This window comes from Teleopsis dalmanni, chromosome 1, assembly GCF_002237135.1.
Source record: "Teleopsis dalmanni isolate 2A chromosome 1, ASM223713v2, whole genome shotgun sequence".
NCBI lineage: Eukaryota > Metazoa > Arthropoda > Insecta > Diptera > Diopsidae > Teleopsis > Teleopsis dalmanni.
In genome coordinates, this window is record NC_051846.1 from 193,587,790 (window position 1) to 193,603,888 (window position 16,099).

Genomic DNA, 16,099 nt, shown 5'->3' on the forward strand with positions numbered 1-16,099 from the left:
TAATGAATTTTCGTAAAAAATAGCTTTTCTTTAAATTATTCCAAATATATAAGATTGTATTTATTTCTGCAATCTATTAACAATTCAACACAAAATATAACAACTCGTTTTCAATATGTTATCATGATTTTGAAATAATTTGCCGAAAATACCAAAGAAAAAAAACACATTAACAAAGTGTCTGCGTTTAGCTTTGTCCAAAAACAAATGGCATGAAGGCTGCAATAGTACTTTGGCCTACCAGAGTAGAGGTTTCCATAGATTCTTCAACAAGTTCATCTTCTATTTGTTTTGGCAATACATAAGTACCCCAAGCAATTAAACTTAAAGCCAAAGTGATGTTATTGTTCTCCTGCACAGAATAATAGATTAGAGATAATATACCACCGTAGACAGTTAGATCCCACAAGTTTTGAATATCCTTATTTTCATCGTCTGCTTCGTCCTTCCACTTCTGATAAAGAGCAGTTAAAGCCAATGGTATAACATAGGAGAAGTGACCCCAACCCAAATTGTTGGTTGGTTCCGAAGGAAGAAACAATTCGATATCAATCAATGGTACCGGAACTATTTGCATAGTGGGTGTAGTGACATTCCCAGCACTCTTAGCTGTCTCACCTGCATCGCCATCTAAAACATTCTTTGCGAAAGATACCAAACCATGACAGAAGGTAATAACACAAGCGGTAAAAGCATATGGTTCCTTGTCTGGTTTAATTGCGTACAAACCATAACCTGAAGCCCCAGTCAAAACAACGCTAAGTACTGCGTTAAGTGCCATTTTAGTAGTTACTTAAAGAAAAATTATTACAAACTTTTTATATGATTTAAAAAATTTCAATAAACTAATTATACCTTTTGATTATTTTTGGTATTTACCGGACTTAAAGGAGTAATTTTGATGTGTACTGTTACGAGTTTGGAAAAAATATGATTGTTACAAAAATTTGTTTTACTATGTCATTTTTTTATATTATCAATGATAACTTGATTTTATTGAAAATCACAAAATATTAAATTGAATATTTAAGTAATCACTATGGGCCATGTTATGCAGAGTGTCTCGGGCACGGCATGAGTACAATTGTTTTTGTTTTCAATGCAAATTTTAAATTTGAGAGTGAGAGAAAAAACAATATGGCCGTTCGAACTCCGGCATGAGAGCCGGCGTATTTGTGCCCCGGCACTAAGGCAAAACAGTGTTGTTTAGTAATAAATTTCAAAATTTGTGCCTTTTAGGAGCAAACTACTACAATTCTAGTACGTTTTGGAGAAAAAATGGCAGTAAGCAACACAGCATTTTTTTTACAAATCGCTAATAATATAATTATTACACTTTCCGATTTTAAATAAACGCGTAAGTACTGTTAACAATTATTATAAGATAATATAATAATAAATTAACATACAGTCTCTATGAGTTTTTTTATGCGAGTTATTTTTGGTGGTAAATTGAAAGTGAGCATATCTAAATTTCCTTTTAAATTTAGGCACAACCAAGAAGTAGTAAAAACACAAAATTGGCAATACTGATGTGACACTCTGCATAACATGCATTTTCGGCATAGCCCGAAAGAGCGTAATTTGCCGTGCCCGAGACACTCTGCATAACATGGCCCTATATTATGTACACAGTCACATCACAAAACGTCACAGCAATCTTGGGTTTTTTATGGACACGATTAAAAAGTATATTATATAGAGAATCACATTAGATTTATCGATTTCTTACTTCTATTTTGATAGGTTTTTTGTGTGGATATGCTTACATATCCTTACTAAAATACTCAGTTTTACTCCTAATAGATGCAAACTCTGACATTTTTTACTAAGCAATACTAATTTGATCAAGGCCCAAAATAGAAATTGCTCTCTTTCTCTCATACTTCTCTCAACAATTTAAAATTTGACATGAAGGTGACTCTTTACATAACATATCTCAAATATAGAAGCGTTCTTAAGACATTTATTCCATATTTTTCTTATATGGCACTACAGTTCAGTGTGAACCCTGACCTTCCTAAGAGGGTTGCGTTGTGGTAAAATTTTTCCGATGCAAGTTTGCTGGCCTTGCGATCAACCCCAACCTGGAGGGCCAGATCTCCTTATTTTCCCACCTGAAGAAAGGATTGGTGTTTAGTAGTAGAATTTCCGCTTAACTATATGTTTTTAGATTTTACCGTCTGCACTCGGTTGCCAGAGCATCGTATGTGAAAAACAAGATGCGCCACGGGTAGGTGAGGTTGACAGTTAAGATGGCTAGCCTATATATTCACATCATTCCTCCATTATGGCACACGTTTTTGCTTCTTACATCCCACATTTATTCTATATTACTTCTATATTACAAGATGCTTTAAAAATTCTTCGATCTGAAGAACTTTGGTGATATTCAATAATTACCTCATAATCCACAAAAAACAAATTACTTATACCTACTATTACATGGTTTATTGTTTAGAATTTGCAAATATGTACTTATATCTACTATTACATGGTTTATTGTTGTTTAGAATTTGCAAATATGTACATAATGTCCGAATACAACTGCTAAGCCTTCTTAAATGCTATTGCTGCATCCTTCACAGTAAATGCAATAGTCAGTACAAAAGCGGAGTGACCAATTAACTTCACAATATCTCTCGAATTTCTGAAATGTTCACCCATAAAGGAAGCAATTACATATGTAAAGCTGGATACGCTTGCAAGGACAAAACAAATTTTGTTATTTTCATTGATGGCCAAAAACAATAATGAGAAAACATTTCCCAAGATTGTCAGGTTCTTAAAGGAAACATCATATTTCAAGTCGCTGAAATAACGCAACAGCACTTCAATCGAAAGCGGTATTATAAAAATACCATGAGTACGTGCCAAACTATGACAGCGCTGAGATTGTAGGTACATATGAACATTTATTAATGGTAACTGTGCCATTTCCAATACATTTACCGCAAACCTCCAAAAATCTTCAGTATTGTAATCGTTATCTTGTGCTTGACTGGTCTCATCGTCATCGTATACACCTTTTAAAACACTTATTAAACCCACGCAAAAACTAACAGCTAAAGCTGAAAATGCATAAGGATCTTCAGTGGGACTTAAGTGGAACATAGAATAGTCCGCTGCTGTCATCAGAAGTGCACTGGCAGCAACTTTTGACAGTATCATGTTAATTGGTGGTAAATATATTGTTTTTGTGATGTTGCCAAATTAAGAACCCTATAATTTTGAAGAAAACTGTTGTAAAAATATTATAGTGAAAAATTTTCTTAACTAATCTTTTATTTAATATCTCTTAAGTTTTTTTGAAAAATTATTCAATGCTATAATGATTCCATAATTATCGAGGAGTATAATAAATGGTTCTTACAATACTACCGCTTATGCATGAAAAGCTTTCAAAATGTACAACATATGTCAAGTAGTAAATGTTACACAACATTATTTAGAGCCCTATTTTTGATTTATCTTTTATTTTAGAAAGTAATGGAAATAGATAGAAAGATACGTAGATATACGTATATGACGCCCACAATTACCCTAAGCATTCGTTTGCAAAACTGTGTCGGCTTAGTTTACAGAAAATCCACAACTATGTGGAAAAAATACTACTATTTTTGATTTGAAAAATAAGCACAAATAAATTAATTACTCTTGTTGAAACTACAACACAAGCTAAATATCCTCCACGGGTCATCTTACAGTCTTGGATAGTTTTGAGATAATTTCTCATGGGTTATCGACATATATCTGGCAACTTAGCCACTTAGCTTGCTCATAAGTGGCTTGTCAAGCTGTTTTAAAGCGTCTTAAAAAGTTTAAGAATTGCTTGCATTAACTTAAGCCCTTCCTTTACTTTATACAAAAAAAATCCGTGTTTACAAATCACACGATTTTAGTATCCACCACATCACCAAAACATGATGTTACATGTTATCAAAATATCTGTTGCAGTAAAGCAAAAATAGGACGTGTTGTGTATCTTGTCCAGATCTTTTATTTTCTATATTCATAGTTTTAATATTTTTATTTTTAATATTATTGAATTTTAATACTTTTAATTTTAATCATATGTATATAGCAATCGAAATTGACAGTTTGTATCATACTTTGCCATTTTTGAAATAAGTGCGAGTAGAAGTTATCACACTTGATAACAGTAGAGCCCACTGTCTTGAGGATCTTGACAAATTACAGGACGTGATATTAAATAGCATTTTAGACTTCACCAAAGCTTCTAGGTGGTTTTAAACCCTGAGTTCCTTCCTATATATACGATAACACAATGACCCAATAGGCTTAAGTAGATCCACTAGCGATCACCGGTATAACCTAATCTAGTCTGTAGTAAGTTATAACAATTTGAACATGTTCAGCGTTTGTTAAGCAATCCATTTTGTAAAAAGGCAAAGCTGAAACTAAACATATGATGTCCTGTATACCATTTATGTATAACATATATATTTTTGAAACAGTGTTGTTATACCTATCAGGGCCACGAAATAGAAATAAGACTTTAAATTGCTAATGAAATATATAATATAAATATAATATAATTATTTTATATAATTATATATATATTTTATATAATATAATTTATTTCTTTCTTTGCTATTCAAAACCCCTCTAAATAATATAATATAATAATATATATATAATATATATTATGTATAATATATACAATATAAAACATTAGATATTAAGTAATTATTTAAATGTGTTAACTTTATAATTTTCTCTAAGTTAAGTAATATATTTTTTTTATTTTTTATACCATATTATATCAAATAATTCTTTAAGTTTTGTAGTCGAACAATTTATTTCTTGAAACATTTTTATATATATACAACAACAAAAATTCATTTTATATTAATTAATTGAATTTTTGGCTGCCCATACAGCTATTTCGAGTATTGCCAAATACCCATCATTAGTGGTCTTGGAAATATTTCTTGTATTTAATTATGCGTAAATAATTTTTTTTGTTTAGACTGCAAGTACCAGGAATCAAACTCGGATCCTGCCCAATTCGAAACTTAGAGGCAGCGCACCTTAACTAACTGACTCAAAGCCGTACTTGACTTTTATATTCGTACATTTTTCTGGAGTTTTGTTAGTTTGCTTCAAATTTTGTCTTTAAATTCTTACTGTCATAGTAATAAAATAACTACTTAATATCGTTCTTTGAACTGTCGTACTCATAAATTAAACATAATTATTTTAACATTTATACGACTGAGTTTATTAGTAAGTTTTTGGTGTATATGTATGTAAATATATACATATTTAATTTTTTGAATTGTTTTTGAATTCAATGGACATAATTTAATTATTTCATATATCTCCTACCTAATTTTAAGCATAATGCATATCATACAAAGTCACTTATGTTTTACATGAAATTTATAAGTTATGCGGTGGGACGTGTTTAACATATGAATGAGTACAGCATGTTATATGTATATATATGTATTATATAAAAATTATATTAATTTCGTTTTCATTACAAATAACTTCATTGATGAAAATATATGTAATAAGCATACGCAAAATCCATAAGCGCCGTACAACTAATATAGCTAATTTAATATGAACCAAACGTTAATCACAGGAAATCGTACGAAATGCGTGACTCAAATTTGAAACATCCTTAACTCAATTCATTAAAATTTAACAATAAATTTAGATAGAAAATCTTTTGGCACATTCAAAATGTCCCATTGTAGTTGGTGGCACCAATTACTATATCGAATCGTTGCTATGGGACATTTTAGTGGATACAAAAGCTGCAGCAGCAGCAACAACAACAATAGCAGACGGGAAGTGTTTGGCAACATCTTCAACAAGTGATGCCACAATGTCTGAGAATTTGAAAAATGTAAGTATTTTTGTTAAACTTCAGTTGGTTTTACTTTCAACTATTCGAGTTATGTTGTCGTAGTAGTTATAGTTCCTTAAAAGGAGATACATTTTTTTTTATTTTTTTTTTTTTGACCTTACTAAGTATTTTTATTATTTTTTTAACAGATAAAATATTTAACTGATGACGAAATGTCGGCAACGACTTCGGAACTACTGCACAAACATCTACAAACAATTGATCCAGAAGCGGCTAATCGATTTCATCCTAATAATAAGCGAAAAATTATGCGGTGAGTAGTAATTATACAATGTGGCATAATGTATATATAATTTTCTTTTAAAACACTTAGTACGCGTATCATTTGTATAGACTTAAAACTGTTTTGTTGTACTTAGTTTTAACTTTAAATAGTAAAAATAGTAATATTCATATATTTGTAATGTGAACAGAATAAGGAAACTTACATGTCTCGTATCATAATTCCATGCCTCATAGCGCACCTAATTGGCATTCAGTAACATAAACTATCTGCTGCTACCTACATGAAGTTTCATTTCCCTAAGTCAAGTACGATTTCAGACGTGAACAATTAAAATTGGGTTTTATTACCTCAGTACCTTAACGCATTCGGTTTTATATTTTTAATGAAACTTAAATGTTTATTACACAAAAAATTTTAACATTTTTTTGTAGTGTTTCTGTTTTTTGCTTACGAGTAAGTAAGTTTGCAAAAACTGCGACTACTGCTCTTTTATTCTTGTTTTAATTTTCTTGAGTTACTTTTTTTTTTCTTACTTTAACAGAATTTGCAGAATTTCGTGAATTTTATGCCTTTTGAGTATTTAGGAGCAAAAAAGCGTGATTAAATTACATTAACATTTAAAGTGATTAATTATTGAATGCTAAGCATTTTGACAAATAAGAGTAACTAAGTTATAAAAACTTTAAACCTTAATGCATGGGTACAGTCAATTTTCTTAACACTTTTTTTAAACCTATTTCAGTTCAATTATCTTACTTTTATCATAAAAAATGAGTATGATATAGTTTTTATATATATAACATAATACACTCTACACCTTAACTTTTTAGCATTCTCGAAACATAACATACTTTTACGATACATAACACGAGTTCGGTAACCGAGTAAAAGTGTAACAAGTTACGCTTACTCGTGGGCACACCTGATTGTGTCGATTTATTAACGACAGCTGTTATAATCAGCTGTGTTTTGATGAATTTGTAAATTGTTGTGAAAACAAAAGAAATACTGATATAAATATCCAAATTATGTCAAAATTTTGTAAAAAAAGTTAAATTATTAAATTAATTATTATTATTGAATAATAGGCTATGAATCCATCCCTACCTAAAAGATTTATTGTGCGCCTAATGGCTCAACTAAAACAATTCTAGACTATTTATAAATCTCTTAATTGCTGTGGGCTTAATGTTACCTATTTGATTTGGGACTAAGATCCCACTTCCAAGATAAACAAGTCTACGTTTTGTTCAGAAGTTTTGTTCAAGAAGTTCAGTTTAGATTTTAATATCGTTTCTGTTAAGGCCAAGTATGGCATCAACTTTGATATGTTCAGGATCAATGAATCTTCTTGACTGTTGCATGTCTGTTTGGGCTCACCAGTGTTCGAGCAAATGTTGTGTCTCCCGTTCACATAATAAGTTATTTGTGAAGCTATTTGTTACCCTGCTCTCGACTAATCAGTACATGCACCCTTCCTTACTAGGGAGTCTGCTATTTTATTGCCCTCATGTCCTTCATTTCCCGGTACCCACATAAGAGTTACATAGTTCCTCGATGCAAGGGTATTGAGAAGTTGAAAGCATTTCCAGACCAACTTTGATTATAATGAAGAGTTTGCTACAGATTTTAGAGCCGCTTAGCTGCCCGAAAGAATGCATATTTTGGTACTTTGGGTGCCCTTACGTAGGCATTCTCTCGCACATAGCTCTAAGGCATGGAGCTCTGCCTGAAAAATGGAAGCGATTAAATTAAATATTATTAGTTAATTAATTATTTATTAAAAATTAAAATTATTGACATTTTAATAAAAATTAGTCTAAACAGGACAAATGGCTTAATATAATATAAAATTTATTTATAACATTATCAATTTTATTTCTGTAATAAACAATTTTCGAAAAGCAAAGCTATATACCAATATTATATTCGTTATATATCATGCGTAGTGTTTTAAATTAGAATCACTGAATATTTAGATATTTCGCTACAATAACATGTTATATTAAAAATCCGAATCCTCAACTCGTGCTTTAGTGAGCTTTGGACACAAGAATGGCAGCCTAACCTTACATAATATATTTAAACTATTGAATTGTGTAATGTAGTGATATAATTTGTTTCGTTTCTATTATAAAAATATCTCTTTATTTGAATTGTTTTAAATCTAATAACTGTTCATAACTCCTCATTTACAACATATCTTATCTTTCAAAAATATAGTGTTATAATAACTATTATAAAGCATTACATAGTCGTTTAAGGCCCATTATTTTTATTTTAACTTTTTTTATCAAAATATTTCATGATTTATATCGCCATTATTTATCTTTAAGTCTATTTTATGACTGAAAGAGGGACGAATTTAAAAATCGCGAATTAGGTGTTTGCATTGTAGATTTTACCTATATATCAATTTTCTTTCCTCATTTTTATTTTTAAATATTTTAATGTAATTTATTTTTTCCTTAATTTTTTTTCATAAATTCACTTACCTCCCCAATGCAATTTTTTTTTGGACTTTTTTAATTTTATTGAATTTATGACTTTCAAGTTAACTGACGATGCACTCAAGCAATTAATTTTGACACGCTAAGATATTGTATATAAGATATAAGACAATAAAAATGTTAACAGAATTAAAATATTTATTAATTATTTTATTTTCTATGCTCTGCTCTGTATGAAGAATAGTTAATATGTAATACTAAGATTCAGTTCTAAGTACATGAGCGGCACAGAACAAAAATATTTGGCTTGTTAGATTTTATAATGAATGTTGTCAAAATATTATCTTTTCATGGTAGTTTAAATTCACGAAAGTTGTGATAGATTTATGTTTATAAATTTAAAATTTTCAAATTAAATTATTTTTTAATTATCTATTTTTTATATTGTGTAAAGAATTGTAAAAATATCAATGCCCTTTCTTCATTCAATTGCAAATACACAGATGAAATTTGCTTTATTCTTCTTAAAAGCATTACATTAGGAATAAAATAGTCAGTTTATTATAATTATTGTATAAGTACCTCTCCTATTTCCGGGATTCGTCTTATTTTATATTTCATGCAAAGAGTGAAAGATATAAGTATAGAATAAAAGATATACAGAGTATAAGAAGCATACAATATAAGATATAAACCGTTCATATACGCCTATAATAAGTGCAGGAAGCACTACATAGGTAGATTTAGTCGATTTGGAAACAATATCATCAATTTCTATTGAGGAACAGGGGATTGACTTTAAAAATTAAATCATGTATTTCATTCCAAATGATATTGGGACATTTGATAGCTAAAAATTGATGCCTAACATTTGACTTAAATTTTGTTTTATTATCCATTACTTGCCTATAACTATGCCTATTTCTATTACTAATATTTTAACATTTCAATTCATTTTTCTTCCTTTGATACTCTTGCTTTATTTCTTATTTTTTTATTTCTAACTGTTTTTTAAACTGTTTAAACAGTTATTTAGTAACATTTAAAGTAGAATATATTTCTTTTAAATATAATCTTGAACTCTAATAAATTTTCACTTAATGTAGCAGAATCTCAAAAAAAAAATATATATATATGCAAAGAACTAACCTTGAAAGGCCGACAAACTAATAAATCAAATAAATTTTAATAATATTACAAAAAGTATCCAAAGTAAAAAGAAGCCTCATATGAATGTTTGAATATTTTGAGCCAGACCCCCACTTTATTTCTTCATATAATCAACGTCAAATCAGACCGCAGTGAGGGTATCAATTTAATGAAGTCAAAAATTCAAATTTAACAGGAACAATCATATTATCGAAGATTCAAAATTTGTATAGATACAATGTGTGTGTGTGCATTACAAACATATCTGAAATGTTCTCATATTAAAGCGCATAATACTTCTTTAAAACGGGGGATGTTTCAAAAGTTCATGTGTAATAGTTTGATATATCATTTAACTATAAATATGTATTTCATGTTTCTACAAAATATTTGTATTAATATGTTATTAGAAGATGCCTTAATTCATTAAAGTTTTTTTTATTTTTGATATGATATCTGATATCGACTATATGCATTTTACCTAGCTATATATTATATACCATATAAGAGTTCTGGGAGACAATAATGTGAAAGGAAGCTGCAAAGCCTACAAATCAACCAGAACGAAGTATAGTATTTTCCCTAGGCAACGACAAAAGCAATATTAAAGTACCTATCAAAGCGTTCAATTCTTGTTAAAATGGGTATAGACAAAAATGTTATTAGAGTTTCTATAGTACCTCGAAATTATTGTTGAACAATAGTATCTTCCAAGATATCAACAATTTCTATACTAAAGACGGTATTGTCTAGGCTAATATAACTTAAACTTGATAGTAGAAAATCAGTGAAAATATTTTATGTCGCTAGAGAGGATATAACAAAAGTCATAGCTTGCATAGCCGTACATTACAATATTTTTGAAGGCACACACTCAGACTAGGAATATGCTCTCATGAGTACTATGAATTTGTGAATTAAATTTGTGAGAATTATCAATAAGAAGAAACAGTTGAACAATTATTCTGTAGCTGTCTAGCTCTTATTAGAAGCAAAATTAATTTTATAGGCAATTATACCTTACGGAGGTGTCTAGCATTAAAATTAAACATACCCTACGCTTTATTACGGCTTCGAAATGGTTTAATAAGTAAACAAGTATTTCTAATTCCGCAAATAGACGAAATATTGTATCTACTTGGTTGTAGTCGATATTTCACGACTCTAGACTTGGCAAGTGGGTATCATCAGGTACTAGTTGATCAGAAAGATAGGGGCAAAACGGCTTTTAGCATTGGAACAGGTCATTTCGAACTCCTGCGAATGCCATTTGGGCTGACCGGAGCCCCAACGACGTTTCAAAGGATAATGAACATTATTTTGAAACTAGTGTACAGCAGCGGTATCATAATGAATCCATGTGATTTAAATAAAGTGGTCTATGGATCCAACTACAATAACCTGACCAAAGCTAAACTAACAGCTGCGTAGGTATTTGAAGTGGAAGGAGGGTCATAATCTTTTCAATTGGCTAGAAAAACCATTTTGCCCGGAAATTTCTGGTTAATGGTATCTGGTTAAATACATACCATTAAATAAGGGACCTTATAGTGTCTTCTTCTCGAGCTTTTAATTTAACTGATTGCATTTAAATTTTTTCACAGATATATTATGATATGAAGAAGTAGAAAGTTTATTAAAGTCGTAATTCTCTGCTGGAACTCATCATTGTTGCTAACATAATCTAAGCATTGTATGAAGAAATTATAGTTTAGGTTAGGTTAGGTTATACCGGCGATCCCTATCGATCCACATAGGCTTATAATTATAATAATTGTTGTATGTACTTCATGTTTATATATTTTTCGGTAATGAATCTGCTATAATTAAATCAAAATCGCTTTTATAAGCAGAGTTGCCAACTCCTGAATAAACGTTAAAAATAAATAAATTATTTATTTCGTAAAAGTAATTTATTTACTTTCAACGTTCGTTACTTAAAAAGGTTCTTCAAAGGGAAAAACTTATGAAACTTACTTACTTATTGACCCAATTTGTTTAATATTTTTAAAAGATAAATATATTCGAAATACATAATGTTCTGCTTTACTACGTTTATTTTATTTATTATTTTTTATTTTGTTTTATTTTTTGTACCGAAATGCTTTTTTAAACATTTTGCGTTTTGTAAATTGCATTCTGGCATCTCAAGCAATTCAAGTCGTAAGTCATCGAAAGCGAAATAAATTTCAAAATAAATATAAAATAAATAAATTCATATTTTTAGTTTATTTTGGTGCTAATTTTTAACAAAAATTCTTTTTTTTATATAATTAAAATTTAGCAAAGCTTTCATTTGCTGTTGGCATAATATTTTTTCATATGCAACTGACAGCTGCAAATATCACCAAATAAAATTGCAGACTTAAATTGTCAATTTTGCCGGCAGACGAGCGGAACAATTGGTGTGTGGGGCCATGTGGGTGTTATCATATAATTTGAGGCTTGGTGTCAATGACTTTACAATTTAATGTTTTTGTTTGCACTCAAATCAAGTAAAAATAATATTAAAAAAAACTAAAAAGTAAATAAATTTACTTAAAGTAAAAACTGTCATTAGCCGTCTTTCAGAATATCTACTTTCCGTTTGTTTTGTATTGACAGAAATTGGCGCGTCCTATCCTGACACTTCGAAAACAGAATAACTGACGAACTGTCTTGTCTGACTCATTGCAACAAATTTGGCATATGTAATGGATTGTATGGATTGTGGCTTCTCAAAGAAGTCACAGTTTAATTATTTTACTTTATGAAATTTATGCAATCAAATTAATGAATTGCATACAAATTAATTGTGTAAAGTGATTCAGTTTTCCTTCTTATGTTCTTATTCCTCTTGCTAAAAAAAATTTTACCACAGATTGTCTTTCACAACAAAAAACTTTTTATTTCCATTGCAGTTCTCCACCAAAAGAATGTACATTTCTAAATCTTAATATGCGCAAAATGTCGCTGGGCATATAACTTTCTTTGAAAACATGTTGTTATATATTGAAAAGAATGTGCTAATTTTTTTAAATATATTTTTAATCCTACATAATATTACAAGAATTGTTAATTTCAGTCACGATGTAGAAATACATTGTAATACTTATGTTAGTACTTGTGTAAAATTAGGTCATATCAAGTAGGATACATGTAAAATAATTACTTTTTACGTTGTAAGACTAAACGTTGTACTATTTATTCTATTATCAACAGAAAATATTTAAATCTAGTTGATACAAGTTTCCACTGTTCCCATAAAGGAAGTTTAACTCATTAAGGCCGCTAATTAGGAATAATTCACCATACAAAGAGCTTTTATACAAATAAGTTAATTATAAATAAATGAACTCATTTAAGGCGAAAAATGTCAAATGTAAATGTAAAATAAATTTCCCACAAGGGAATTTAACACAATTTAAAATATTTGTCATATATTTTATATGTAATCTGTAAACAAACAATCTATTTCACATGTATAAATCAACTTATGTAATGGCAACGAGCAAATCTTAATTTCATTAACATAGGTAGTTTTAGCTGCAGTGGAAACATACTATAACATAAATGTAACGTTGTGAAAAAGACGTCAGTTATCTTATCATACAAAACAATATTTCTTAATCTTTTCAATAACTCAAAATGTATTATTTTTTTTTACGACTTTATTTTTGATCCTTAATAAATACTTGTATTGGGTCTTACGAAAAGTTTTGTACTTTTTTCCGTTTTGTAATACGTTTTGAGTTGAAAAATGCTAATATAAAGCATCAATACTTTTTTATCATCTTAATTAAGTATAATTTAGCGAAATCTAAATCATCTCAGCAAAAATACTACATTTAGCATATTATAGTTTACGAAAAATATGCTATAAATATATTCTTAAGAATATATAAAATAGTATCTAAAATAATTATTATAATATTTTTAAAATAATATTTTTAATAAAAACAAAAATTTCATTTTAAATAACAACAAGTGTCTATGAGAAAGATACTGTATTATAATATCTCTCCAACAAACATTCAACAGGTCTACAGTTTATAACATGGTAACTCAAAAATCCACTTTATACAAACAGTCGTTATCATGTTATAGACGTACTCAAGGGAAATTACTTATTTTTATAATTATAGCTTCTTCCTAATCTTATAATTGACTTACTTATTGACTTAGCAAACAAATCCTATTGCATGACTATTTTTTTAGTAATTTTGAACTATCTTAACGTACTTGAAGACACTCTTACTGTCTATGTAAAATGCAATAAAAGAAAAATTTTCAGTTTTTCAAAAGCAAACATATTTGACTTTAGATATTTGAAAAATGTTAAAGACCACCTCCACCCATTTGCATTCTCACCCACGCACAGAACTAACGCAACTTCATAGTTTGTTCAGAGGAAAATCTATTGCTGACGAAGCAACAGACAGACATTGTCGGAATAGTTAAAGAAGCAACATGTCGCCAACGAATGCAGCATCATGACACTTTTGTAAATTGTTTGCTATGATAGTTTTGTCCCAATTCTGCCAATTTTCAGGAAATTATGAAAAACTCACTTAAATTTACAAATTAAAAACATTAAAAGCTGCAAATTGCTTTAAGAGCTAGAATATAGAGATTTATCTTAAAGCATATCAAATTACATATTTAATGAAAATATTTTGAGATGTATTGAAAACTGTTTACTTTGATTTATGCGGCTTGCTTAAGGAAATTGCGTTTAGGTCACACGCGTCTACAACAACTGAGATGGATCTAATAGTGATGTATTAGTAGGTTTTTGACTCTTTCTTTTTTTTATTATACTTTATTATATTTTAGGATTATTGCCAATTCCAAATGCTTGATATTGTGCTATTTTTCGCTGCCAGACATAGATGTGACATTCCACACGCATTATTGATATAATCTATTCTGATGATGCAAAAGTTGACATACTTTCCTCATGATTTTCGTCAACCTACTAAGAACTGTTGCTAAAATTAGTATCAGTTTTTTTTCGTTTGTTTGTTTGGTATAGTATATATATAAAGTAATATATATGTGCTCATAAAAATTTGTTTAAATAATGAATGATTTTTTAAATTGAAGCAGCTTTCATATAGCCTCTCCACAAAAATTCCTTAAAGACTTTAAGTGAAAAGATTTATTAAATTGAGATTTTCTATTTATAAATATGACACCATGTAACTTGCCTTAAATCTTTAAACAAAAAGTCATTAAAGAATATAAATCTAATTGCAAATCTTTTTGTGGTTGCTTCCCTAAATGACAATTCAATTTTGTTATTAATAATCAAAATCTAAAATTAGCTTCATACGCACCTGAGCGGCATCATTTATATATACAAAAAAAAAGTTAAGCCTACGCAAAACCTAGTTAAGTGAAATAATTTATCTGAATTTTTATAACAATTTGTCTATACAACAAAAAATTTTAAATTATTTAAATACCTTTTGGTCTGACAAATTTCAATTTAATTTTTGACGAATTTATTCATTTGATTTTAATAATATTTACACGTGCGTGTAAAAACAACTAATTTATTACACTTGAACAAACCTACGCTTATATATTATAAATTAATATATATTGTACAAAAGTATTTACTTATAGATACATTTATACACATATATCTATAAGCTTTTTAAATTAATATTTGGCGCCTTTGACATTTAACTCATCATTTATGTTAAAATTTGTGATAAATTTGTGAATGAATTCAAAAATGTACAATATATACGATATTATGTTATTTCCGCGAATATTTATAATTTCAGTTTTTTTATAATTTCGTAGACATAAATATTTTGTAATATGTCTGAAATTAATTTTATTCATACGACAATTTCAATATTCGATTACATACAATTTTAGCTGTGAATATAATTAAAATTTGTTAGAGAAAATAATATATTTTATATAATATATAATATTACTTAGTTCATCTGATATTATATGATATAATTACTTAATTAATATAGTATGATTTATATTCACTACTTCACAAAAGGGCTACCTTCATATGTCTAAGAGTCACATCATATATTAATATGAAGATAGTTCAGAAATTGTTTAGAAACAACAATTAAAAGCCAATCTAACATAATGCTAATAAGGTTTATTTATTAAAAAAATAACTATTTTCTTAAGTTAATAAAATTATATTAGCAAAATAAGAATCTATTATAAAGGCTACCTTAGGTTAGGTCGAAAAGGAGCGTGTAAATACAATCATCACACTTTCACTTGGAGACCAGTTTTCTATTGTGATGTCCTTATAGTTGCAAAGGTTATTTATGCTAACCAATATAGCTCCTTATGTTATCTTTGTTAAGTCTTTGGGTTTTCCAGATCAACAGATAACATTGGCTGACA

The 16,099-nt window shown here is 28.8% G+C and overlaps 3 protein-coding genes across 3 annotated transcripts in view; 1 reads left to right on the forward strand and 2 right to left on the reverse strand.

Moving 5' to 3' along the window:
- LOC119666967 (tRNA dimethylallyltransferase) overlaps positions 1-16,099 on the forward strand; it is a 94,530-nt gene that overhangs the window by 11,312 nt on the left and 67,119 nt on the right. The window contains exons 3-4 of the mRNA XM_038076246.1: positions 5,690-5,881; positions 6,031-6,155. Coding sequence (XP_037932174.1) covers positions 5,690-5,881; positions 6,031-6,155 — 317 coding nt within the window. The remainder of the gene's footprint in view (positions 1-5,689; positions 5,882-6,030; positions 6,156-16,099) is intronic.
- LOC119670999 lies at positions 48-947 on the reverse strand. Its single transcript, XM_038081476.1, has 2 exons — positions 856-947; positions 48-792 (listed from the first exon to the last, which is right to left on the reverse strand). Exon 2 carries the CDS (start codon positions 779-781, stop codon positions 188-190), a length of 594 nt encoding a protein of 197 aa, XP_037937404.1. The 5' UTR covers positions 782-792; positions 856-947; the 3' UTR covers positions 48-187.
- LOC119670997 lies at positions 2,426-3,253 on the reverse strand. The gene has a single exon (XM_038081475.1). The coding sequence runs from the start codon at positions 3,169-3,171 to the stop codon at positions 2,551-2,553; it is 621 nt and encodes a 206-aa protein (XP_037937403.1). The 5' UTR covers positions 3,172-3,253; the 3' UTR covers positions 2,426-2,550.

Bases quoted from the DNA above. Each gene is read 5' to 3' on its own strand.
- LOC119670999 (XM_038081476.1), bottom strand. From the start codon at position 781: ATGGCACTTAACGCAGTACTTAGCGTTGTTTTGACTGGGGCTTCAGGT.
- LOC119670997 (XM_038081475.1), bottom strand. From the start codon at position 3,171: ATGATACTGTCAAAAGTTGCTGCCAGTGCACTTCTGATGACAGCAGCG.